This window comes from Mirounga leonina, unplaced genomic scaffold, assembly GCF_011800145.1.
Source record: "Mirounga leonina isolate KUSES-001 unplaced genomic scaffold, KU_Mleo_1.0 Mir_173, whole genome shotgun sequence".
NCBI lineage: Eukaryota > Metazoa > Chordata > Mammalia > Carnivora > Phocidae > Mirounga > Mirounga leonina.
Genome location: NW_023270447.1, coordinates 66,120,873 through 66,146,566, shown reverse-complemented (window position 1 = coordinate 66,146,566; position 25,694 = coordinate 66,120,873). Strand labels below are relative to the sequence as shown.

General features: G+C 53.9%; 1 protein-coding gene across 2 annotated transcripts in view; it reads right to left on the bottom strand.

Annotated features, from left to right (window-relative positions):
- Positions 1 to 1,539: 1,539 nt before the first annotated feature.
- The window catches only part of GRIK3 (glutamate ionotropic receptor kainate type subunit 3), a 215,082-nt gene continuing 190,927 nt past the window's right edge, over positions 1,540 to 25,694 (bottom strand). The window contains exons 11-16 of one of the 2 annotated variants that reach the window (XM_035019078.1): positions 24,062 to 24,285; positions 18,479 to 18,597; positions 15,803 to 16,020; positions 5,525 to 5,747; positions 4,762 to 5,012; positions 1,540 to 1,734 (exon numbers count right to left, since the gene is read on the bottom strand). In XM_035019078.1, the coding sequence (XP_034874969.1) occupies positions 1,540 to 1,734; positions 4,762 to 5,012; positions 5,525 to 5,747; positions 15,803 to 16,020; positions 18,479 to 18,597; positions 24,062 to 24,285 (1,230 nt within the window). Of the gene's footprint in view, positions 1,735 to 4,706; positions 5,013 to 5,524; positions 5,748 to 15,802; positions 16,021 to 18,478; positions 18,598 to 24,061; positions 24,286 to 25,694 lie in introns of both variants that reach the window. The other variant, XM_035019079.1, reaches the window with a different exon arrangement.

Below are 25,694 nucleotides of genomic sequence, written 5' to 3'. Positions count from 1 at the left end.
GGGAAGCTTTGCTGGTCCCGTCGTAGTCTCTTTAAGGACACTTTGCTCCTAAACCTCCCATGTCTCATTCTTTTTCCAGAATCTTAGTCACAGACTTCTAGAGCATCCATCTTACCTAGCTGGAACCCACAAGTCATCTGGTCTGGCCCTCACTGGTGCCCCATCTGCTACTATTTCTTTGCTATACCCCCAAGCCCCACTAGGTCCAAGCTGCTCTGGACAAGACATCGGGGCCTAGATGGCCTGTCTCTCTATGTGGGGTCTTTGGTTAATTCTCCAGGAGGCAGCTTTTCTTTCCCCACCCTTGGGGCCTCTATGAGCTCTGATACCCTGTCCCTGAACACTTTCCTTTCTGGGGAGCATCTTTAGGTTTGGCAAGTTCAGGAGGCCAAGAGTTCTTGAGGGCCTTCCTGGCCTTCCCCATCGACCCCAAAGTTAGCCTGTGCCATAGGACCTGTATCCCTCTTTTGGGGGGAGGGTCAGGACTTTCACTTCAATCTAGGCTTGTCTTCTCCTTCCAAGGTGACAGAAGGAGGTCAAGGTCAACTGGCCAGGAATGGGGAGTTGCTGATGAGTAGATGGCAAAGAGCCCAAGCTCTCAAATGCCACTAGGGTTTAGAAAACAGCTCATTAACCAGCAAAATAAGACCCAATGGCTCAAGGGCCTATGGGATTTCCATGGAATCCACTGTTCCTCTGGCTTCAAATATCGGCTGAATCTCTGGTCACCCCTTCTGAGAGATTCAGGGGGTCCTCTATCTTCTGGCCAGAAAGTAGAAAACTTGCTCTGACCACTCCTCCACTTTATACTCCTGGAGACCTCCTTGAGGAATGGGAACAACTGGGACATCGTCCATAAGAATTCAAAATGGTGGCCTTTGTGCATTTTCCTCTCTCCCATACCCCAAACTCCTCTTTTCTTCTATGGGGCTCTCTGCCTTCAACTTTGCCAAGATGGAGGCTGCCATACATGGTGCCAAGTCCAAGAGACCAAGACTATGTGAGCAGCCCCTAAGGGATGAAGTCTTCCTTCTGCCCAAGACATGTGGGGCGGCCATTCCCCATCTTCAGCTCCCATTGGTAGCCACACTACAATCCTTAAGGTGCCCAAGGTTTGTGTCTCTGGTCTCACGGTCATGGCCCAGGAGGCCTGGGCTCATGGGGGAAGGAGAGGCAACATACGAGCTGTTTCCCATTTTCTTTGGCCTCAGCAAGGCCGTGGTAGGAACTTCTGACTGTCAAGGAGAGGTGAGGGGCAGGTGAGTTTGGCCTGAGAGAGGCATGTGCTTCCTTTTGGCCTTGGCTGTCTCGGCTGGCAGCTTTAGAAACCCACAGAAGAAATGAGAGGCGAGTGAGGCCCAAGCAGCTGGCCTAGGGGCCTGCTGGTTTCCTGGGAGGTAAGGGCAGAGGGCTCCTGGCTCAGCAGGCAGGCAGCAGCTCTGGCCCCCAAGCCCAGGGTGGGCACAGGGGAGGTGCCTTCCAGTCTCCTTGCTTTCCTCTGCCCTGCCCCCAGGCCTTCGGTCCCCACCCCACCTGTGCCTAGGGGAATACAGGGGCCAGTGATGTGCTGCAGGCCATGCTGTCCTTGCCTGGAAGCCGGCGGTCGTTGAACGTGTGCATGTTGATGACAGCGTCAGTCTTGACCATCATGGGAGGCTGCGGCTTGTGCTTGACCCGACGCTGGCAGGTAAGGGAGAAACGGATCTCATCGGCTACCGTGCTGCAGAAGGAACGCTGGGGTGGGGTGGGAGGGCAAGGGGCACATGGGTGAGGCCCGGCCTTGCAACCCCAGCCAGCTCCTCCCCTTCCTCCCAAGGCTGGTGTCAAGGCTGCCTGTCTCGCTCTCACCTTTAGGCCACCCACCCTCTGCCCACTCAAGATGACCAGTTTATGAGGCAGCCTACAGAGCGTTACGTTCTTGTTTGGAGACTAAGGTAGACAGAGCAGGTAGTATCATCCTATCCCCATTTCCCAGATGAGCAAACTGAGGTTCTGATGGGCGTGCACATTAAAGTTTGAGGAGTTTGACCTGCCTGATTTTTCTCCACTAGATTCTGAGGGCAGGAACCAGCCAGTTTCATCCCTGTAAGCCCAGCTCCCAGCACTAGGCCTGGCCCAGGGTCAGGCTTAAGAAACACCTGATGAATGTATGGGTAACCTTTCCCCTGGGAGGGCTTCCCACTATGGGCAGAATCACCACGCTCCCACACGGACAGTCCGGCACGTTTCTCAAGGTGTGCAAATGGGAGGCAGGTCCCTGCAGGGCAGCTGGGTGGCAGTGGTTTCTGGCCTGGGTCCCTATGCTTTGCCTGCAGGTATCTGACGGCGGGGGCTCCTAGGAGACCCAAGGCCAGAGGCTGTCCTGTGGCTTGTCTGGAAGGCAGTGGGGGCTGTTGATGGCTCCATTTGCATGGTGAGGTCCTCACAGGAGCCCCCAGGCAGCTGTGACAAGGCTGTGCGGGGGAGGGGAGGGCGCGGAGATTCTCAATTCTGGCTCTGCCTCTTACTCACTTCCCCTTGTCCGCCCGCCAAACACAGAATGGCAACCCTCCTCACCTGCAGTTATTCATTCTGAAAATATTTACTAAGGCCTACTATGTGCCACGCGCTGTTCTAGGTGTCAGGCAAACAGACGTGAAAAAGGCAGGTCCCAGCCCTCAGGGAGATTCTGGTCTATGATGTGATAGAGACAAGTAATAAACGTGCAAACAAATAAATCACTTCGGAGCACAGTAAGTGTTGTTAAGAGAACAAAGCAGTGGAATGAGACAGAGGGGCATCGGGGGTGGGGCCAGGTGGGGAAGGGTCCTTGAGAGGTGGCATTTCATCTGAAACCTGAATGACCAGAACATGCCAATAATATGGTGCTTGGGGTGGGGGTGGGGGTGGGTGGGAAGAGCATTGCAGGTACATGGAACAGCATGTGCAAAAGGCCTGGGGCTAAAAGGTGTTTGGTGCGTTAAGGACTAAAGAGGAGGCCAGTGTGTGTGGAGGAGAGTGAGGGAGGGGAACGTGGGAAGGAGAAAGTCAGACAAGTGGGCTAGGACCAGATCTTGTTGTTGGCTTTTCAGTGGATTGTGGAGCTCATTCCAATTGTAATGGGAATTCCTAAAGAATTTGGTTGTTCTTTTTTAATGTATTGTAATTTTTTTTAGCCCTTCTTTATTATTGGACATTGAGGGGGATATTCCCCTCCATTTTTCATGTGCTAATTAACACTTCATTGAATATCCTTGTAAATAAAACTGGCCACTTCCATTGGGTGCATTTCTTTTTTTTTTTTTTTGAAAGATTTTATTTATTTATTTGAGAGAGAGAGAGTGAGAGACAGAGAGCATGAGAGGGAGGAGGGTCAGAGGGAGAAGCAGACTCCCCGCCGAGCGGGGAGCCCAATGCGGGACTCGATCCAGGGACTCCAGGATCATGACCTGAGCCGAAGGCAGTCGCTTAACCAACTGAGCCACCCAGGCGCCCCCATTGGGTGCATTTCTAAAAGTAGAAATTCACTGTCAAAATGTGTGGTCACTTTTAAGACTGTCCACACTGCAAAGCTGCTTTCCAGAAACGTACGCATGGACTGCTCCCAGCAAGACTGGAGCATGTCCCTTTCCTCATGCCCATAAGAACTGTGACACAAGAATGATCTTTCCCCTTCCTCTTTGCTGACTCTGGCTTACCGATTATAAAGGACCCCATTTCATTTCTGATGGTTGTAAAAAGTACCTGTTTTGAATGGTCCCCTCCATATAGGACATACCTACAATCTCCTTCCACACTGGCCCTGTGTCCCTTTGAACCTCCCTGTGAGAGGCGCCTCCCTCCAGCCCAGAGGCCCTCAACCCACATGCTCATTGATTTTTTTAAATTTTCATTTTTTAAATGATTTTATTTATTCATTTGACAGACAGAGAGAGAGAGAGCACAAGCAGGGGGAGTGGCAGGCAGAGGGAGAGGGAGAAGCAGGCTTCCCGCTGAGCAGGGAACCCGACGCAGGGCTCGATCCCAGGACCCCAGGATCATGACCTGAGCCGAAGGCAGACGCTTAACCGACTGAGCCACCCAGGCGCCCTCACGTGCACATTTAAATCACCCTGTAAATATACTTTCTTAAGACACCAATGCCAGGCTCTGCCACAGACCAATTAAAACAGTCTCTGGGAGTGAGGCCAGGGCATTAGGACTTAAAAAACTCTCTCCTTGTGATTCTAATTTGCTACCAGGACCCAGAACCACTGCTCAACCACACTTGAATTAATGAGATGGGTTGAGCAGAGTTCTACTGCCTGGATGCTTGGGCCAGACCTCTTAACATTCCTTTCTTTTTTAAACTTTTGATTATGGAAATTTCCAACTATATGCAGAAGTAGAGAGAGCAGCATAATGAAGTCCCATGTAACCATCACCCAGCTTCAACAATTACCCTGGAGGGTTTTCTGCAGGGGAATGACATGGTCTGAATGAAGTGTTAAATAGGGCCCTGGCTGTGTTTGGAGAGCGGATGGGAGAGACGAGGCAGGAAGGCCAGAGTGGAGGCTTTTGCATGGGCCAGCTGGAGAGGAGGGGGCTTGGCCTGGCCTGGAGCCACAGTGGTGGGGATGTGTGCTCAGAGTCAGAGCAGAGGTGGGGCTGGCAAGCCTCCTCCTGGAGCCAAGGCAGGGCTGGCTCAGACACCATGCGTGCCTGGGAGGTGTGAACCCAGCTCACACCCTGTGCTCCCCACTCCCTCCTTTCCCCACGCGGGCCCCGGTTCTTGAGGCTTACCTGCTCTCGCTCTGCTGTTTTACGGAGCTTGTACACAAACTCGCCCACAGCCACCAGCACGGACAGGACCAGCCCGGCGGCCAGGACGATGAAGATGCCCCCGATCTTCTGGATACCCAGGGCGCTGGCCTCTTTGTTCTCCTCCTCAGGACACCCGTTGCCTCTCCACCACTTCTCCTTCATGATGTGCAGCTTGTCCTCCTCCTGCAGCTGCAGGATGGCGATGGTGATCTTGTCCCGGTACGGGGAGCCTGAGTGGGGGAGCGGGGAGCGGGCTGGCAGGGGCACTCAGTCCCTGTGCATGTGCCCCTGTCAGGACCCTGGACAGCGCCGGCCACCATCACTAGCCTCTCCATAAGCTCCTAAAGGTCCCTCTTGGAATCTTTCTATGGTGTCTGGGTGGGAGCAAGGTCCTGATTGGGGGTGGGAGTCTTGCCAAGGAGTCCCTGTCTCCGTCGGCCCCTGGCAGGCCCCGTGTATCAGGGCTGCATCGACAGGGGTGAGGTCAGAGAGAGCAGGCATGACCTCTGAACCGACCCCCTACCTCGGTGCTGGCCCCAGCTCTCCTCTGCTTAGGCCGAGGCTGACCTCGCAAGGTTGTGACTCTACTGCTTTGTCTCTGGGTTGAAGAGATGACACCTTTTGAGGCTCAATGGGATGAGCTGGGAGAGGGAGCAGGAGATGGGGTGCATGAGTAGCTGTGGGGGCCCCAGTCATCCTCTGTCCCCCCAACCCTCTCACCCGCCTGCAGCCCCTTGCTCACCCATGGGCGTGCCAATGCCGTAGCCCTTGGAGTCGATGAGGCCCCCGATCTGGGTAAGGTTGCAGTTCCTCTGGGTGACGTACTCGATGGTCGTGGACTCCATGAGCAGTGCATAGTCTGCCGTCAGGGTCCTCTGGATGCCCTCCTCGTTGTTCTTCACCAGCGCTGATGGCTTGCTGCTCATGAAGGCCCACATTTTCTCAAAGGTGGAGATCTTGGATTTCTGGGCCACGATGGGAGGGGTGATGCACACAGTTAACTGAGCACATCAGGGGCCAAGCACCCCGCACCCCACTTAACAGGGCTCTGGTCACTGAACTCTGTCTAAAACCCTCTGATGGGAGGGAAGGCCACCCCTTGCTCAGCTGTGGAAACTGAGGCCCTGGGAGGGGAGGTCCCAAAACACACAGTTGGTAAGGGATGAAGCCAGGATTCAGACTCAGGCCCACTTACCTAGAAACCCCTAGCTCTTTGCCATGGCACGGTGGTTTTCAGACTGGTTTTTTAAAAAATGCATTTTCTTTCTCTAACCTTTATTAAAGGTTTCCATGTGCCGGCCCTGTTCTAAGAGCTTTATCTGCATTAACTCACTGATTCTTCACAACAATCATAGGACCCTTAGCTCCATTTTACAGAAACTGAAGCCATGGCTAAGTCACTTGCCCAAGGTTACTCAGACACTAAGTAGCAAAGTTAAGCTTCCAACCCAGGCCATCTGGCTCTAGAGCCCATGTTCCCAGCCACTTAGCTGTCACTGCCTCACATAAAAATCTGTGAAGATAGAGAGGTGGCTGCCAATGAAGGCAAAGCTTGGTGGGTTCTGGGCCCCCGCTCCCACTTCAACCAAAGGGGGCCCCTCCTGTGTACTGTGTTCCAAGGGAAGACAAGGGTTTCTGTCTATTGGACTTCATTAAGGAGCGGAGTGAGAAGAGGGGCCCGTCAGAGCACGTGGTCGGCAGGCCCCTTATCTCCTTACTGTGACTGTCCCCAAAGCATTCCAGGCTGGACGCTGATGGATGAGCAGAACTAGCATCTCTAAGATGAGGTCCAGGGGGTGGGCTGCTGGGCTTGTCCTGCTTGGCTGGGGAGATTCAGAGAAGGTGCTGGGGCCAGGAGAGGGGCCCGAGGTTGAATGTCCCCTGCTGCCTGAGGAGAATGGGCAGATCAGGGTGCATGGCATTCATGAGATTTCTCGGGAGATGATAGCCAGCCAGCTACCTGCTCCCAGCAGGGAATGGCCCTGCCCCCACAGATCCCAGGGGAGCAGGTGGCTCTGCCGGCCCCATTGTACCCGGCTGCTTCCAAGTCTAGCTGTGCCTGTCTGTGATGTCAGCCTGTCTGATTGGCACCCGGCCCAGCTCCGGTGTGCGTGACAGGCTGGTGCAGGGCTGGGGGATGGGTAGGGGATGGGGAAAGAAGCTGTGTCTGCTGGGAGTCCAGGCGGCAGGGGCAGTGGCTGGGAGGAAAGTGTATCTACTATTCTCCAGGGGCTTCCCAGCTCTGGTGAGGGCTATCCTCTCTAAAACTGGCTCCTGGAGACCCAAGCATGCCTGGGAGAGCAGGGAGCCCTGAAGCAGCAGGCAAGACCCCACTTGGAATTTTATCAGAACCCAGAATCCACCAAGGGCCAGTGATGCCTCCTCTGGGCCTGGGGGCACCTTCACAGACAAGCAGCTATTGTCCCACCTGCAAATTTATCTGCCTCAAAGCCGAAGGCCTGGAAGGGCTCAGATGCTTCTAGCTCCTCCTGTCCTCAGCCATCCTACTTTCTGCCAGGCCTGTGTGCAATTAACTACTCTACCACCGGTTACTCTCGCCTCTTGAGCGCTTACCTTCAAACCTGTGCTCGCCAGCTACTCTCTCTTGCCAGCTACTCTTCCCCACCCCAGCTCCTCCTCTGGCGCCAGACACACTCCCCTACTAGCTACTCCTGCCCTTAAAAACATTCCTGATTTCCAGCTTTTCTGACTCCTCAGACATAATTTCGGATGTCCAGACTCTCCTTCTCTGGCTCCTTTTGTCCCTGAGGGCCTTTCTCACTCTGTGACTGTTCCTGCCCAGATGCACTGTGGTAGGAAGCTTCTGTCCAAGCTTCTATGCCGCTCTAATGATCCCTGTCCCTGGTACTCCTGCCCTTGTGTAATCCCCTCCCCTTGCGTGTGGGCTGGACTAGCGACTTGGTTTTAACTGCCCCCTAGGAGCGATTGGATGTCACTTCTGAGATTAGGTTACAGGAGTCTGACGCTCTTGCTTGCACTCTCTCTGGCTCCTCTCCCCAGCTGCTCTGATGACAGCCGGCTGCGTGCTGTGAGTTGCCCTGTGGAGAGGCCCGCGTGGCCAAGAACAGAGGGCAGCCTCCAGCCAACAAGGAGCAGAGAACTGAAGCCCTCAGTCCGACAACGCAGGAGGACCTGAACACCGCCAACAACCACGTGCGCGAGCTTGGAAGCAGAGCCTTGAGATGGTTACAGCCTTAGCCAATACCTTGACTGCAGCCTGTCCCGGACCCCGTGCAGAGGGCGCAGCTAAGCTGTACTGCTTCCTGACCCAGTCAGGGAGATCATAATGCTGTTGCCTTAAGACGCTAAGTTCCAGGTAATCTGCTCTCGGAACCACGTACACACACAAGCTACTGCTGTGCCCCAAATCATTGTTTTTTCAGATAATCGATTCCAATGATTCCTCTAATCAGATCATCCAAGTCCAGTCTTCCCTGGGGCCAGGGACGCATGCTCCTCAGATACTCGGCCCCCATGGTCACTATAACTAAGTACTATTGCCCCATCAGTGGCTCCAGCACCTCAGCTCTTTTCCATCCCAGTCTCTCCTGCCTTCCAAATTCTCCAATGGGAACTGGGGGTTGATGAGATCATCAGGGCTCCCCTTAGGTCTCCTTATGCATGCATCATACAGCCATCCATCCATCCATCCAACCAGACTCTCCTCTGGCTCCTTGTATCCCTCAGGGCCTTTCTCACTCTGTGACTGTTCCTGCCCAGATTCACTGTGTTAGGAAGCTTCTATCCTGCTCCTGCTTCTATCCAAGCATCCATCCAACCATGCATCCATCCATCTTCTCATTCATTTTGTTCATGTTCTCACCCACATACTACTTACACACTAATTCATTCAACTGACCACTCAACTGTCCACCTAGCCTTTTACTTATTTATCCATCCATCCACCCATCCATCCATCTATCCTCTCATTCATCATGTTCATGTTCTCACCCACATACTACCTACACACTAATTCATTCAACTAACTACTCAACTGTCCACCTAGCCTTTTACTTATTTATCCATCCATCCATCCATCCATCCATCCAACCATCCTCTCATTCATCATGTTCATGTTCTCACCCACATACTACCTACACACTACCTCACTCTCCCATGAAGCCAGTCATCCATCAGTAAATCTCAAACACTGGCAAAAGGAACTTGACAATGAACCACTCAGGAAGCCCTGCCCCACTCCTTCTGTCTCAGAAAGGGATGAGAACTCTTCTTTCTGCAAACTCCTCCCTGTATCCTCCCCCAACACCCCATTCTTCCTTTACACAGGCATGTCAAGCAGAAACAGGTTCCGACATTAAAACATAGGTTCGTTCCAGTAATACTCCACGGTAAATGCAGACAGAAATTTCTTTTGAGGGTCAGGAAGCTGTTGAGGCCGATGGGCTTTGAGGAAGACACATAAAAGCCTCCAGTGGGTAAAGGAATGCAGTGAGGGAGATGGAAGAACAGCAGAGAGCTGGGGCCAGTTGAGAGAAGAGAGTGAAGCTGGCTGTGATGCTGATTTCAAGCGGTTCCGCTCTCCCAGCTCCAGTGTCAACAAATTCACACCTCCACCAACTTTAGGCAGGTGGCTCTGAAATCCGCACCCCAAGGATGGCCACCGACTATGCTTACTCTGTGTCTTGGGGCTCCCATGCTCAACCACATCCACTCATGGTCTCTGCTTCCCTTTAAGTTCCCTCCTGTCTTCTAGATGCTGTGATTCCAGGACACATCCCTGAAAAGTTCCCCTCTAGCAGCGTGGGGCTGAGGCAGGGAGGGGTATAGCCGGGGCCCCTCCCAGAGCATCAGGTCCCTCTCCCATCTCCTGGGCCTGGTCACCAGAGGCCAGAGTTCCTGTCACTGTCCTGAGCTATAATCACCACCCCAGGGAATGGGGTCCCACAGAGCTAAGGCTCCCACGTCACCCTGCCTGTCCCAGCTCCACTGGGAACCTTAATAAGCATTGCTTCAGGGCCAGTCACCCAAATGAATTAATGGAATTGTTTGGAGCAGCCAATACAGGGCGATGTGCCAGGACGGAGAGGCTTTTTTTATCAGTAAAACTGGCAAGAAAGTAAGTTTCAGGCTCACGACTTTCAATTCCAGCCTCCTCAAAGAAGTAAATTGATTTTTCCCCAACTGAAGATACTTAATCTTGAGAATTTAACATTTCTGTACAAGAAAAATGTATATGGGTATAAATAAAAATATCTATCCATTTCAAAGGGAGCTGAATCCCAGGGAACGTGTGCAGAGAGGCAGCGGCAATGTGATTCCATGCGAGACCTTGGGTATTTCCCATGGTGGAAAGGAGACCTTTCCTCAAATCAATTGGCTTGCTTATCCCTGGGTGTGGAGGCTTTGGCCTTATCAGATCCACATACTTGAGCAGTTAATCATGTCTGTGGGATTATTTCCGTGGGGACCAGGCGGCCTCCCTGAGTCTGCTGCCTCTGCCTGCCATTGCAGTCCACCTTGCCAGGATAGACTCACTGACCCTCCAGTCCTGCAGTAACCCCTGCTGTTGGTGCCTGCCCCAAGGCTTGTGTGTGTGTGTGTGCAGGGGCGGGGGCAGGGGGGCAGGCTGCTGTCTGGCCCGTGCAGAGGAGGGGATGGCAGCAGGCTGGGGATGGAGGCAGTCGGAGGGGGTCACCTCTGCTGCTTGGACTCTAGTGTCACGCCAACCTGGGTTCAAAGGCCAGCTCCTTCTGCAACCACAGGCCAGTGACGTCCCATCTCTGAGCCTCATTTTCCACATCTGTAAAATGGGCGTTAGCTGAGCACAGAGCTCGATCCCTACGAAGTGCCAGACGAGTGGCTGGCATCACATTATTTCTCTCGAAGGCTTGTTCTCTCATTTGGAAACTAGGGATAATCATTTCTACAGTGCAGAGTTTCTACAGAAATTAAATGACACAATGCCCGGGGTAGAAACCCCCAGTGCTGACAGGGGCGGGGGGTGGGGGGAGCCATAAATACGGAAGGAGGGAGCGCTGAGTGGGATTCTGAGAGCCTGGGAAAGCTACTGCCTCTTGGCTCCCACAACTTGTTCCGCGGGTGAGCAGCTCAGTGATGCCAGATCCTTCACATTTTCAAGAAGCTGGAAATGTGAATATTCTAAATGCAAAAATCTCTCCATTTTAAAATGCTGGCAACTCACACAAGAAAATGTAAGCAGTGTATGGTCCCCAAAACCGTGTCTGGGGGCTGAGCAGGCCTGTGTACCACCACTTTCAACAACAAAACCGTAAGAATGGTTAGCACTTCTTACAGCGTGTACTCTGTGTCAGGTGCTCACTGTGACTCTGTGATGCTGTCTCCGTGAATTATCCCACTTCGTCATCTCGGTAACTCTGCGAGGGGGGTTCTATTATCAGCCCCGTTCCACAGAAAGGCCCAGAGCGGTCCTCGAGTGTTCACTCACTTCCTCTCACCACGGGCCAAGCCCCGCGCCTGTCCCTGCTCCTCGGCCTGCCCTCTCGGGGTCTCTTCTATTCTGAGGGTCTTGGGGCTCCTCCCGAGTTCTTAGCTCTGAGCAGAGGCCGATGGCCATCCTGTGAGAGGCACCAAGGTCCTTCCCAAAGCCCATGGTCCCCCATCTGCAGTGACTTGGAGAAAGGGGGATTCTCCAGGTGTCCCTTGGCTGGTCCCTCTCCAAAGTGCTCTGGTTAAGTCCTCTGGGGACTACAAGGCAAAAGAAGAAAAGGGTCCAGCCTGCTTCCTAGTCTTCTGGGTCCACCAGCTGAAGAGGCGTCTGACTCGAGTGCACCTGTGTGCCCGGCGTTGGGCTAACCACCATATATGCCCAGGAGTGCACCGAGTCCTCTTGCTGACTGCCGCGTACGGGGAACCCGTATCTGTGTCATACAGGGGAACAAACTGAGGCTGGGAGAAATAAAGGGACTTACCCCAGGTCACCCAGCAGAGCCCACACCCAGGACTCAAGTCCTGGTCTGTCTGACTTTTAAGACCAGGGTGACCTGACCGTGCCAGGCTGCACGACACTGAATCCTGCCTGGCCCCTGTGTTTTGGGGGCCCTGCTTCTGCTTGAAGGCAGGGCTCTGATTCTAGACCAGCCAGCAGATGGGCCAGGAGAAACTGGAGGCTGAGATGGGGTGAGCCTTCCAGCTCATGGAAGAGTCGGCCGAGCAGCTGGAAGATGGGGCGTTGGATGGAAGGCCTCTCCAGGCTCCATCGCTAGGGCCAGACAAGGCTGTGCAAGGGGGTGGGGGGCTTGACAAAGCTGGAGCCCCGGGGAGCCTGGGATCCTTGGGCCCCAGCTCTGGTCTCTTCCCTGAGTGGGAGTCCGTCACCCACAGTCCCTCCTGCCGTGACGGGCCCCCCTCCCCCATCGCAGCACGGAAGGGGGCTAAATCCTTGGAGAAGCCGTCTTCAGACAGCCTGGCTCCCTTCAAAGCTGCCCAGTGAACACGCTTCCCCAGTGTTCTCCTTTACATTTACATATTTTTACAGCCATACAGTGCTTTCAAAGACTTCCTTTTTCATCTCCTAATTAATTTTTATCTTCCCAGACAGAGGGAGGACAGCACGGGAGATGCTGTTTGTGAGGTCTGCCGCTCCCCCACAACTCTTCAAGTGAAATTTCCTTCAGAGCGCCGGGCCGCCTGGAGCTGTGCGTCTCCCGGGCTGCAGGGTGGGCGCGAGGGCTCCGGCCAGACCACCGGGGTTCCCATCCCAGCTCGGCATTTCACTAGCCCTCCATCTTAGGTAAGTCCGTGTGAACTCAGGTCACTTTGGAGTCTACCTTCCTGAGATGTCGGATGGAGATGAATGATAATAATGGTCTCTGCGGTCTGGGGTTGCTGTGAGGATGACATGCGTGAATGCAGGTCAAGTGCCCGAACGTGGCCGGCACCGAGTAAGTGCTCGACAAATGTTACTACTACCGTTGACCTGGCCAATGTCTCCTAGATATCCTGTGGCTACACCTGAAGCTGGTCCCTGTTCAAGCTTAGTGCCACATCCACTCATGGGCAGGGGGGAAGACTGCCCTCCAGAAGACCCTAGAGGGGGTGTGGGGGAGGGCGCCGCGTGTGCACACAGAATTATCTGACCTCGCGTCGTGCTTCCACCACTGATCTGCTGTGTGATCATGGGCAAATCACCCACCCTCTCTGTTTCTCCAGGTTCAACTCAGGTTTCCTTCCAGCTCTAACTTGAAAGTGATAATGAGGAGGCTACCACCTCACGGGGGAGAGGAGTGGGGACTGGGAAGGGGACGGGTGACTGGAAAGCCCAGCTATGGAGGGTGGGGGCTGGTAGGGTGGGGAGGAAGGAAGCTTGTCTGGGGAACTTCTGGGCGGGTGTTGTGCTTCCAGCTCATGATCTGAGGTGGGGTTCATATCGCCACATTCAAGCTCCTCTCTGCCTGCAACGCGGTCCCATTGCTGCTGTCAGTGATAAGGGAGCCTGCGCTAGAAGAGCTTCCCTCGAATTCAAGCGGGAGACAATGTCGCCAGATGTCCAAGGGGATTAACTGGTGATCAGGAGAGCGGGAAAGCAGGCTTGGTTCTGCAAGGGGATGCGGAGCTGCTGTTTCTGGCCAGGAGCCCTTGTAAGCATGGGCCCCGGGGCCCCGGCATCCCAGCTGGGTGACAGCATGGGTGTCCCTCCTCTGCCCTCCGGGCTGCACAGTATGCAGGGAAGGTGCGTGAGGGCGGAACAGGCTGCTGGAGGCGCTGCTTGATGCTGAAGACAGCAGTGCGGTGGGGGCTGGAACCAGGCTCTTGGAAGCCAATCTGAGCATCTTAGCGTGGAGGGAGGCAAGGGCATCCAATCCGCGGCAATGAGCCTGCACCGGGCTTATTTATGCCGCTTCCCTTTGATCGGGAGCCCTGCTTCGAGACGGGCTCATGTGTAATGCATGAGACGCTCTGGCACAGTCAGAGGGCTGGGCCACAGCCTGGGGACAGGTACGAGCAGGCGCACTTGCAGCAGCGTGCGCACCCCCCCACCCCCCCGCCACACACACACGAACCATTGCACATGCAGACACATGCACGCAGGGGCCATCACACACACATACAAGCTACACGTAGAGATGCATGGCCTATGACACACACGGATGCCCATCCCCCAGGCTCACTTGTCTAGATACGCCCGTGGGGACATTCAGGCAGATAGACACACGTATAATCTCCACGCACATATACACAGAACCTATATACACACAAAGGCACCTATCCACATGCCTGGAGCACAGGGATGCACGCACACATGTGCTTGCCAGCACACGTACAGATTTTTGCAAATACTCCTGTCCAAGCACAAAGACACACATACACCCGCACAGGTCGACTTTGTACACGGGCCCCTGTGTGTACACATACACACCTAAATGCATGTTTCTGTGGATTATATACTGTCACACACGCACACAGGCATCCCCTACACACACACTCACGAACACATACCCAGGGTCCCAGAGGGCTCCTACCATGCCTATCACAATGCTTCTATCCGCCCCGAATGCACGACAGTGACCTCTCAGGAAGGCCACATTGGCCACTTCTTGGTGGTAACAGCAATATCACAGGAGGGGAGACCTTTTCCTCTCTCTCTCCTCCTCACTAAACATCTGCTTCCATCCTCAAGGAGGGTCCCAGGGAGGCCAGGGGAGGGGAGAGTGCTGGTGAGGCTCCGGTGCGCAGGAGGGAGAGGCTTTCTCTCCCCATCCTTTGCTGCCCTCCCCTTGCCTCCTTCAGGCCCGGCTGGAGGCTCAGTCCATCCCTCCGAGGCTTAGCCTGGAAGGAGACCAGAGCTGGGGGATGTGGAACCAGGGCCCAGGCTTCCAAGTGACTAATAAATAAATGGATGAATGGACCTACGGCCCCCAAGTTCCCGATCCTGACCATTTCGGAGAAACCACGAGAGCAGAGGTTCTCAGTGTGGCCCAGGGACCAGCAGCACCAGCACCTGGGAACTCACTAGAAACGTGCATTCTTGGCCCTGCCCCAGACCTACTAACCCAGAGGGTGGGGCCCAGGAATCTGGGTTTTCCCAAGCCTCCCAGGTGATAGGGATGCACACTCAAGTCTGAGTGTGGCCTAGAACATGGTCTTTTGGAGGAAGGCAGACCTGGGCCCTTCAGCTGTGAGTTCTTGGGCAACCTGCTTCATCACTCTGAGCCTCAGTTTCCACATGTGTAAAGTGGAAATAATCGTAGTGCCTACCTCACAGGACTGGTCATGAAGATTCAGTGAGGCCAAGCCATTAGTCTGGCCCACTGTGAGCTCTTGGTGGTGGTAGCTCCTGTGACTTTTACATTCATTTCCAGAAGGACATTTACCGGTTCTCAGGGTCCATCAGTGGGTTAGGAAAACCCTAGCTACTCTAGTAGGTGAAAACCTTGGGAAACAGAGCCAACACCCTACAAAGCAGGAGGAGCAGGAGAGCCCTGGCCAGATCCCCATCAGAACAGCTACCTGAGCAGGTGACGAGGGCTTTATCTGGACACCAGTGGTCTAAGAGTGTAACGTGCGAAGAAACGTTCATAAACGCTTGGTCAAGTTTTAACCTCCTCCCTGCCTTGAAGGATGTGCTCCTTGCTACCCTCTCAGTAGTGGAGAGCTCATGGCCAAGGGCAGGCCAGGCTCTTGGGACATGGATGCCACAGAGACCTTAAGTCAAGGGCAGGGAGCCCCCTGGCCCCCACAGCTGTTTGTGTGTCTGGGCCACACTTCTCCTTCTTCCTTTTCCAGCCTCATCCTTCCACCTGCCATTCTCTGAGGATGGAAGAAAACAGCACATTTACCCTGCTTGTCCCAGGTATGAAGATGTGTAGGATCTGTGCCGGGACCAACTCAGGTGGCCACATCCTCATCAAAGTTCCCCAAAGCCAACTGGTCTCAAACAGGGAGGGATGGCCTGAGCCTTGGGGATTCCTGGCCCATTGATGCTGTGAAGTTAGGGATGGAGAGCGAAGGGTGTGGGAGGGTCAGCTCATGGTGCTGCAAGGGAGGGAGAGGGTCTCACCTTGAAGAAGGTCATGGTGGCCCCGTCCTTGACAGCCCCATACTCGATTTTGGTTTGCTTGGCCAGGTCATCAGCAGAGTCGATGGGCGATTCCATGCGCTCCACAGTCAGAAAGGCAGCCAGGTTGGCCGTGTAGGAGGAGATGATGATGAGCGTGAAGAACCACCAGATGCCCCCGATGATGCGTGTGGACAGGGCTTTGGGCATCAGTTCAGACCCTGGGAGAATGGAGAAGGCAGGTGGTCCCTGACACAGTCTAGGGCTACTCAGGCCCCTCTGGGTCACAGACTCCACTGATAATCTAGTAACAGCTTGGCAGATGTTCTCAGTGTGCCCCCCGGACCACCAGCAGCAGCAGAAGCACCTCCTGGGAACTTGTTAGCAATGCACATTCTCAGGCCCCTTCCCAGGCCCTACTGAATCCATCACTTGAGGGGTGGGGCCCAGCAATCTGGGTTTGGGAAGCCCTCCAGGTGGTTCCGATGCAGGCTAAAATTTAAGAACCACTGCTCTAGAACGACACGCACATTTCACAGGCTCGTCAGCCCCTGCCGTCCCCGGTTTGGAATGGGTGGCAGTAGAAACCCCGGGGCTCTGGAGTGAATCCTGCTCCCAACTCTGTGTGATTGTGCCAGACACTTTCCCTCTCTGGGACCCTGCAAAGCCCGGAGACTGGTCCTTCCTCTGTCCCAGCCTCACACAAATACCGTGAGGCCGCAGCGATATAATTGCAGGAGAAAGTGTGTTGCAGATACAAGCAGTATACAAACACAAGATTGCCTGCTGGTGCTTTGCTGGAGGAGAAAAATCAACATTTTTTGAAGCTCGTTGCCGAAATAGATCCCTCTTCCTCCCCGACCTTGGGTGTGGAGCACAATTTCGATGAAACCTTCTAACTGAAGTAATTAACTAGGCGGCTTTCAAGAGATTTAAATAGCAAGTGACTCCTGAACTTCCCAGAATATTTGGACCTGCAATCTGAAAAGTGTCTGCTTTGATATGGATGACACTCAAAGGAGAGTTTTTCAAATACATAACTATTTTTCTCCCTCCTAATCAAAACCGGTGGGGGAATGCATCAGGAGCCGGGGCTTTGAATAGCAGCCGGGGGAGGGCGAGGAGAAGCGATTATTGCAATGGGGGGCTTCCAGGTCTCTCCCAACTGTCACTGAGAAAGGATAATGGACAAAGAAGCAAGGTGAGGCTTCGGGACACTCATTAATAGTGGGGACAGAAAGAGGCACTTCCGCTGAAAGCCGCCTGTGGCTTCCCAGCTCTGGAGACCACTGAGGCTCCCCAGGCGCCCCTCCCCACCCAGCCACACGCAACCCCATCTACCTGCTCCTCCCAACCCCGCCAGATTGCTCCGACCTAGGGCAAGAGCTGCCCCTCCAAGGGGAGAATGACTTGTTTTCCTGGTGGACTGTGCCAGGCTCTGCTGGATCCCTATCCAGACCCCTGCACTGGCCTCTGTCGTGGCTGGGAGATCGCTGGAGTTGGGGAGTTGGGGAGTTGGGGAGTTGGGGGCAGATTTCTCTCCCTTCTTCCTCCTTCATTTAAGTGCCCAGCACAGGGCTTGACACGTAGTGGTCACTCAGGACACGCTGGGATAATAGCATTCATTTGGCATTTGCTGACGGATGTCTACTGAGGGCCAGGGTTTGGACTGGGCCTTGAGAACACACACAGGTGAGTGAGGGACAGGGAATTCTTTGCCCCCTGGATCCCCTTCCCTTCCTTGCCTCCTTGTCACCCACTGCCCCTTAGTGGGATCCTAACATAGGTAGAGACTCGTTCCATCCCCATCCCTCCATCCCATTCCCTGAGTTAAGAGGCTCTGGACATACGACTCGACAGGCAGGAACAACGAGCTCGTGGCTCCTGGCCAGCAAGGCTGGGCAGAGGGGTCCTCCTTGGTGGTGGGGGGGGCTCCTCTCCCGCCACCTGCCCTTCAGCCCATGGTGTCTCTGCAGCCAGTGAGGGTGCTCTGCTTTGAGACATTTGAGCAACTGCAGATCTGGCCACAGGGTGGGCCACCAGGCCAGGGTCAGGTGCAACATACTGGCCCTCCCTCTAGAGGATGTAAGAAAATGCTGTCCTTCTGTGCATACCATCCCTGATGCACTCACCACCTGGAACATGACCCTTCTCACTCTCAAGCTCCCCACGGCCAGATGGTCACCAAGTCCCATCCCTGCTACATCCTGAAGTTCTCAGAGTCCATCTCTGTCCTCTACCCCCATGGCCATGACCCCAGTTCAGGTCTCATCCTCTCATTTCTGCAATGGCCTCCCACCCAGCCTCCCTGCCTCCAGTCTCCCCTGTCCTCCGCTCAACTTGACCCAGCCAGCGTCTAAGGTGATGGGGCCATCAGTGGGGTTGGCCCCAGCAAGAAGGAGGCCGTATGTCCACTGCAACTGCAGCAGGAGAGGTTAGGGATGAGCCCTGCATGTCCTGGGTGGGATGGCCTCTCTGCTTTAGCCTCAGACCCTGAGCCAGTCCAGCCACAGGACTGGTGGAGGACAGGGACCTGGGACAAGGATACATGCCTGAGTCTCCAGGTGTCTCCAACCTGCTGGCAGCTCTGCAGGTCTGAGGCTGCCCTGGAGGCTCAAGAGAGGAGGCACCCCCGCCCCCGCCCCTGAGAGGAGAGCCTTGGGGAGACAAGGCACCTACCTTGCTGCATCAAGGACCCCATCCCGAACCAGAAGCTGTTTAGCAGAGTGAAGTTGTTTTCCACCACCTCGGAGCCGGGATTGCAAGGATGAGCGTCATACCACTCGTAAGGGCTGAACCTGCAGCAGGGAGAGGGGAGCGGTGGGCGGAGCTGGGGGGAGCCGGCAGGGAAGGGGCACCCATGCTTCAGGGAGCTGCCTGCTTAGCAAACATTGATGTGCTGTCACTTTAGTACCAATTTACTTAGCGTTCTGCTGGGGAGGCCGGGAATGGGAAACCAGGGCCATTTTGCTTCTTGTTCTTTATTGTTAGTGCCCTTTTCTGGTTGTAAAAGTAATTCAGCAGTATCTCTTAAAATTAAAAGCGCACATGCCCTTCAACCTAGCAATTCTGCAACTCATTATCCAGCCTAGAAAAAACACCCGTACATGAGCATAAAGAGAAGCGCGCGAGGGTGTTTATCAAAGCATTGTTTGTAATAGCTAAAAACTGGAAACAGCCTCAATGTCCTTCAACAGAAAAATGATTAAGTAAACTCCGTCAGAAGCCTGTTCCGCAATGTCACACGGCTCAGAGAAGAGAATGAGAGATGTCTGGATGTCCTGATAGGGGAAGATCTTCCACCCCATACTGTTTGGTTTAAAAAAAAAAAAAGTGATTAAAAAAAAAGAACAATATGATCACGTTTATATAGATAGATTCCTAAAGATACAGCTTTATGCCTCTTTACGGACGTGTGTATACAAATGTGTTGGAAGGGTCTGGAAAGATTCCTACCTAAAAGATATCAGCAGCATTTACCTCTGGGGAGGGGAGTTAGGAGGGCGGCAGGAATCTCAGGGCAGCCTGTTGCTTTAGGTGGATTAGATGAATTTTTTAAAAAATGAGAATGGGCTTTTCAATTACTTGTACACTTAAAGTGGAAAAAAAGCAAAACATACACTTCATAAAATATTCAAACAGTATAGAAGAATACAATGAAAAAGCGAAAGTACTCCAGGATCCCACCCCCGGAGAGAACAATGTGTTACATAATTGTTCAGATTTTTCTCTCTGAATATACAAATACCTGTATGACAGGGAAAACTTGTTACTTAAAGCCCCCCACTGCCTTCTAAGGAAGACAAGCCCTGATAACCGGAGGGATCTTTGTTTGCTGCATGAATCCCAGGTGAGGCCATGTAAGCCGGAGGAAGCTAGCACACTCTGGGGAGATTGGGAGACCCTGGAGAGAGCCCCTGAGAGGCTGGCGTGGCTGGCGTGGGGTAGGATGCTGAGATGAGAGGCCCAGAAGGAGGGGCACGTCCAGTGGCATTTTGTTTTGTTTTTAAATGTATGATATGCTTTAAGTATGATGTCGTGACTTGTCCATCCCCTTTTAAAAGCTTTAATAAATTATACATTGATCACCAAAGCTCGCAGGAGAAGAATTTTGCTCTCACAAAGTGGGAAGATCCTACACATATGAAATTTTAACGTGAGGCTTCAAACCAAGACGGGGATATTCAAAGGGAATGACCATGAACTGGCTAGAGGCTCTACAAATCCACAAGGAAGAGATAAAGGTTGAAGGGAGGAGAGGCGGAGACTGCTCTGGGAAGCTTCCGGAGAAAGCCTCGGGAGAGCGATGCATTCAGCGGTCCCCGCATGCCTCCTGGGAAGTCCTGGGAGAAGCGTGTCCACGGGACTGCTGAGGGAGCTGGCAGGCGGCTCTGTAACGAGGTGGGCCCCATCTGGGGGTCTGGAGGGCAGGGGTCGGGCTGATGCATGCCTCCCAGGTGCATGCAGGACAGGGAGTCCCTGCTGCAGGGTATTGGCCGGCACACCCAGACGCAGCCAGGTATAAGGACACTGGGCCAAAAGTGTTTCCCTGGACCGGATGGGCCCAAGCAGAAAAGAGATCCAGCCCAACTCTGCCCTAAGTCCTATCCGAGAAGGGCAACAGGACTGCGACGGGGAGAGGCCATGGGGCAGGGGCTGCTGGGGGGCCAGGTGCTGATCAGGGGAGCACGCTGACCTGGGGAGCAGGCCAACCAGTGGTCTGATGTATGAACAAAGGTAGAAATGTCAAGGACTCTACTGGACTCAACCTTCTCATTTCTGAATTGAAACAGTGTTTGTGATTAGAGAGACACCCGGGGTTCCTGTGACCTGGAAATGAGCCAAAAAGTGACAGACCCCGGCCGAGCCTTCACGGGGCAAGGAGAGCCTCAGCTCTGAGCACACTGGAATAGCGGGGAGACACAGTAAAGATGATTTTGGATGAGACCTCACAAGTCCTGCGTGGCTTACACACATCTGCGAAAACTGTGGTCGTTTTTAAACGCAGGAAAGTATCATACCATAGTGCTACCTAGAACTTGGACTTTTCCTTTAATAAGCCACCAGACTCTTTCCAGATCAGGTTCTTCCGGATCTGCCTTACTCTCTGCAACTACTTCAGAGGTGTTTTCAACCACTCCTCTGTCGCTGGTGCTTGGCCTGTCCCCATACCCCACTGTTGCACACTCTGCTGGAAGAAACAGCCCTGGGGACACCACTATGGGCACCCATGCCGAAGGGCCACCCTCTCTTCTGAGCTGAGGCTTTCTAGATTTGGGGGGACTGTAAAGTGGGGCTCAGTGGTGACTTTCAACAGGATAAACTCCCAGGGGTGGACTTGCTTCTCATGATCGAACTACTTTGCTCTAGAATAGGCCTCTTGGTCATCAAGTACTGTAAGGGGCCCGGCTCCTCGCTACCCTTTGAGGTGGACAGTGCAATGGGGGCCCATTTTACAGATGGGGAGGTGGTTTGGAGCAGGCAGGGGAGGGCGCCCCTGCAGTGAGGGAGCTGGAGGGTCCAGATTCTAACCCCCAGGCCACAGGAGAGAACAGGAGGAGGCTGGATGCTGAACAGTAAGGAAGGTGCCACCCAAGTTAGCGATGGATCTTGGATTAATGGCTCGCAGCTGCAAAGGACTGTCACAGTCTCGCACTTAGGTGGGAGCTAGTGGAGGCTGACCTAGGGATACTCGGTCTGCATTCATGGGAGAAGCTGAAGTCCAGCCCCAGTGATGGAGGTGTAGATGGAGCACTGGCTGGCCGGGACCATCTCTTCCCTGGGATGCTCATCGGCACCAGATGTGACGGGAAGGTGACTCCCAGGAGCTGGACCGGCTGGCAGCTCACCCTCAGTCCTGCCTCAGGGATCAGGCATCTAGGATTATCTTCTTGCCATGAGTGCCAACTATCCTGCTCTCCATGGTGAGAGCGCACCCTCCCTCCCTTCTTCTCTCCTTCTACCTCTCCAGGCATAAAGCAAGACTATCCTGGTGACAGAGAAAGGCCTTGGTCAATGCGTGGACTCCCGGTGCTAGACAGACACAGGCCAGCCCAGGCCAGTTTGCAGGACAGACAGCCTTGTAACATGCCACAGCTTCCCTGCAGGGGGCCCGGGGCCCTGCCCACGCTTCGGCGACCCCATCTCTTGGGCAGCGGTGTCTAGCTCTCCACCCGCCAGCCTGGAGCGGTCTGAAGGACACAGGCCACATGGAGGGGGCACAGAGGGCCACAGCCACCCTGGAGATGTGCCCTGCTTGACCTTGACAGTGTTGGAAAAAAATGGACTTAGTGGCTACCTATAAAAGCCACGAAGTGTCACATAAAAAACCTGAGTCTCTCTCTAAACACCAGGGACGTGGCAGCGCCGGCCCCGCATGCCTGCCTAGCGCAGTCTCCATCCAGCCGTGCGGTCTCTCCCCCTCCCTGCTCCCCTCCCTCACGCTTCCTGTCCGGCCCCGCGGGCGCCGGGGTTTGCCACCCTGATTTAAAATGAACAGCTCTTGCTCGGGCGTCCGACTCCGGAAGAGAAAGCTTTCTGACGTTGGGCACTGGCTGAGCCTCCCCTCCCTGAGCCTCATCTGCTGCTTCTGCGAAGTGGGGAGAGTTATCCCCACCTCACAGGACCTTTGTAAGGATCAGGCAGGGTGCGTGTGAATTATGTGAGTGTTACATAATGTGGTAATTGTACTGTGACACTGCTCATGGCCCTGTGGCCAGGTCCCTTGTCCCTCTCCTGTCCCCTTCAGGTGTCCTGTGTCATTTGCAGCAGCTGCAGAAGTCCCATCTCTCTTCCAGAAAGTCTCCCCAGCCTAACCTGGTGAAGGGGGTCCCTCACCTTCCCTGCCAGGAGGCAGGAGGCGAAAAGCAGGCTGAAAGGCCAGGGGTCGGAGGGGGACTGGGCGCACATCGGAGTCATGCTGGAGAAGCTGGAGCTGTTTTCCAGGGGGCAGGGAGCCCAGAGTGGGCTGGATCTGCTAAAATTACGGCAAGAGCTCTGGAGAGTGGCTCCTGCTTTCAAAGGCTTGTTAGGCCATTACAGGAAGAGGCGTAATGCGGGCTGGGCTGCCGGCTGGGGGCGGGGGAGGGCGGGCAGGCGTCACCCGCCAGCTGGCAGCCGAGGATTTCCGAGGCAGGACAATTTCCTCCCTCACATCCTTCCCTTTGGTCTCTCTCTGTGTGGGAAGAGGGAGCGAAAGGGAGCGAAAGGGAGCAGGGTGGGAGGAAGGCTTTCAAAGAAGACTCAGGAGGAAAAAAAGCCCAAACACGAAGTCCTTGGATCTCAAATCGCCTCTCCAGAGAAGTCTCTCTTCGCACCTTGTTAGGATTTAGAGAAAAAGAACCGGGGCAGGGGATGGGGCTGGAGCCTGGAAGGAGGGGGCAGAGGGCCTAGGGACCAGGAGCCACTCTCTTGGGGCCAGGGCAAAGGACAAATGTCCAGGTGGCCAGAGATGTGGATTACAGATAGAACCCTAGGTGATGAGAGTTCAAATGCCGGTCACTTGTTGCTAGGATGGCCTCGGTGAGCCTCAGATGTCTCCCCTTCGTGGGGCTGGGGCCTGAGAGAATTAGGTCACATAATGCCTGTAAAGCACAGAGCATGGTGCTTGGCAAACACCAGGTGCTCAGCAAACACCGAGCTAAACCTGTGCCCTAGTGAGCTCCACCTACCATCCACCAGCAAGTATGTGCTGTGTCTCCGTGCGAACGACTGAACATGCAAGGGGGTTGCCAGCGTGTGTTATGGACAGGGATGTACGTGCCAAGTTTTCACACGTGTGCACATGTGTGTTTAATGTACGTGCCAAGTTTTCACACATGCACACGTGTGTGTTCACATGGCACAATTCCTCCTGTTGTGTGGACTGGGCGGACGCAGTCTGTTTTCCAAATTTCAGTCCACTCGCTGGACCATTCAATGCACCTAAGTCTGTTGTCCTGGGTGCCTGGCCCAGGTGGTGCAGCTCTGGGCAATGACTTAACCTCTCCAAGACTGCTCACAGGGCCTGGGATACGACGGCTGCCTCCTGGCCGTGGGCACAGACCAGGTGAAGGCCTGGGGGATTCAAGCTCACGGGGTGGGAGGGGCTACGGAATGTTCCTCGAAGGATATAAAGGGATCTGAGCCTCAGTGAGGGAGAGAGGAGCAGGCACAGCAGTGGCCTGAACCTTGGCATGGCTAAGGACTGACGAGGTGGGGGTCAGTCTGGCTCCCGGAAACCCCAACCTTGGGCCAGAGCTCTGGCCAAGGCATGGCCCTTACCTGGCAATTACAAAGAGGACACAGCTGACCCCCAGGTAGGCGAGGAGTACATACATCCAGATGTCTGGGGACAGGGGGTTGAGGAAGGAGAAGACACTGGGGTTGGTGCCATTGGGCTTTCGATACAGGATGCTCACACCGAGTGTCATGAAGGGCTTGGAAAAGTCGATGGCCTTCTCGCGGACATGGGTGATGGTCAGGGGGGCCACGGCCAGATCTGCCTTCTGCAATGAGAGAGACACACACAGACAGACATGAGTAAAGCCTCAGACTAGCAGGGGGAAGGCACCTCATCTTGGAGGAGGGGAGGGAAGGGAGTGGAGTCCGTTTCCAGAGCCTTGGGGTCACTTGACCACAATGTTTACAAATCCTTCCCCTGTGCCAGGCCACGCCCAACATGCTGCGAAGACAGCGATGAATTAGACAGAACCCCTGTTCTCCAAGAGCTCATGGCCTTCAGGAAGAGGACAGCGGTATCAACATCCAGAGAGTGGAATCCTATGAAAGTTATACCCATGTGGTTCATTCTCAAAATGGTGCTCTGTCAGATAGATACAGTTCAGCAATCTACAAACACTTAAAAATAACTCATGTTCTTTATTGGTGACTTTCAAACATCATGAAGAGGACACAGAATCCAGAACAAACCTTATTTGAATCTGCTTTCCTCTCCTATCCGCTTCTTGACTGCTTTTCCTCTTCTGGATATTCTGTACATCCTAAAGGCCTCAAAATCCAGTTGGGCAAAAATAATGCCCTCTTTGGAGGCAGAGGGGAGTCCAGAGCCCTCTTCAATAGGTGAGGGGAGGGAAGAGGCCAAAGAAGAGGAAGAAAGGAAGGAGGTGGGGAAGGCTAGGAATATTCCTGTGCTGGTCAATTTTAGCTCATCACAATTTTAATGAGGGTCATAATTAAAGGTCTATTATTTCTATTATCTCCTTGGTCTGAGCTTTTCTTGATTAACAATCTGTAAGCCCTCATTCCCATTTTTCCAGCCTCCTCCCTACTGCTCTCCTGCTCCATGAGGCCCCATTTAACTGCTTCCTGTTTCCCACATTCCCTTTTTCACCTCCGTGCTTTGCACATCTTGCCCTATTGAGAATGCCCTCTCTCTGTTGGCTCTTACTACCTTCTGTATTTCTTTGCACATACTACCACCTCCAAGAAGCCCTCCCTGATAACCTCCAATGCTAAACCCCCATGAAGCTTGCTCTGCCCCATGGTAAGGTCCTAACCTGCTCAGTGTGAATGCAGGATGTGTGACCATGTGACTTTTTGTCTTATCTGCCTATTTACCTGTGACTTCCTAAGTGCAGTCGGGCTGTAGCTGATACACTGCTTTGCTTGTCCATTCCCAAACCCCATCTCAGCCTCCGTAATATTTGTTTGTTAATAGTGTTTCCCTCTGGGAGGGCTCCTGTGGGTATTTACATATCAGAATGTGAACCAAGTTATCACTTCCCTGTCTCGGGGATGGGCAGGACAGAAAGAGGTCAGGTCCTAAAGACTAGCAGTAAAGACCCTTTTGCAAAAGTGGGATGGCTGCTTCTGAGACCCTTCCAAGGCAATAGTCTCTAGGCAGCCACCCAATGGCTTGGTCCAGTTTCTTTCTTTCTTTCTTTTCTTTCTTTCT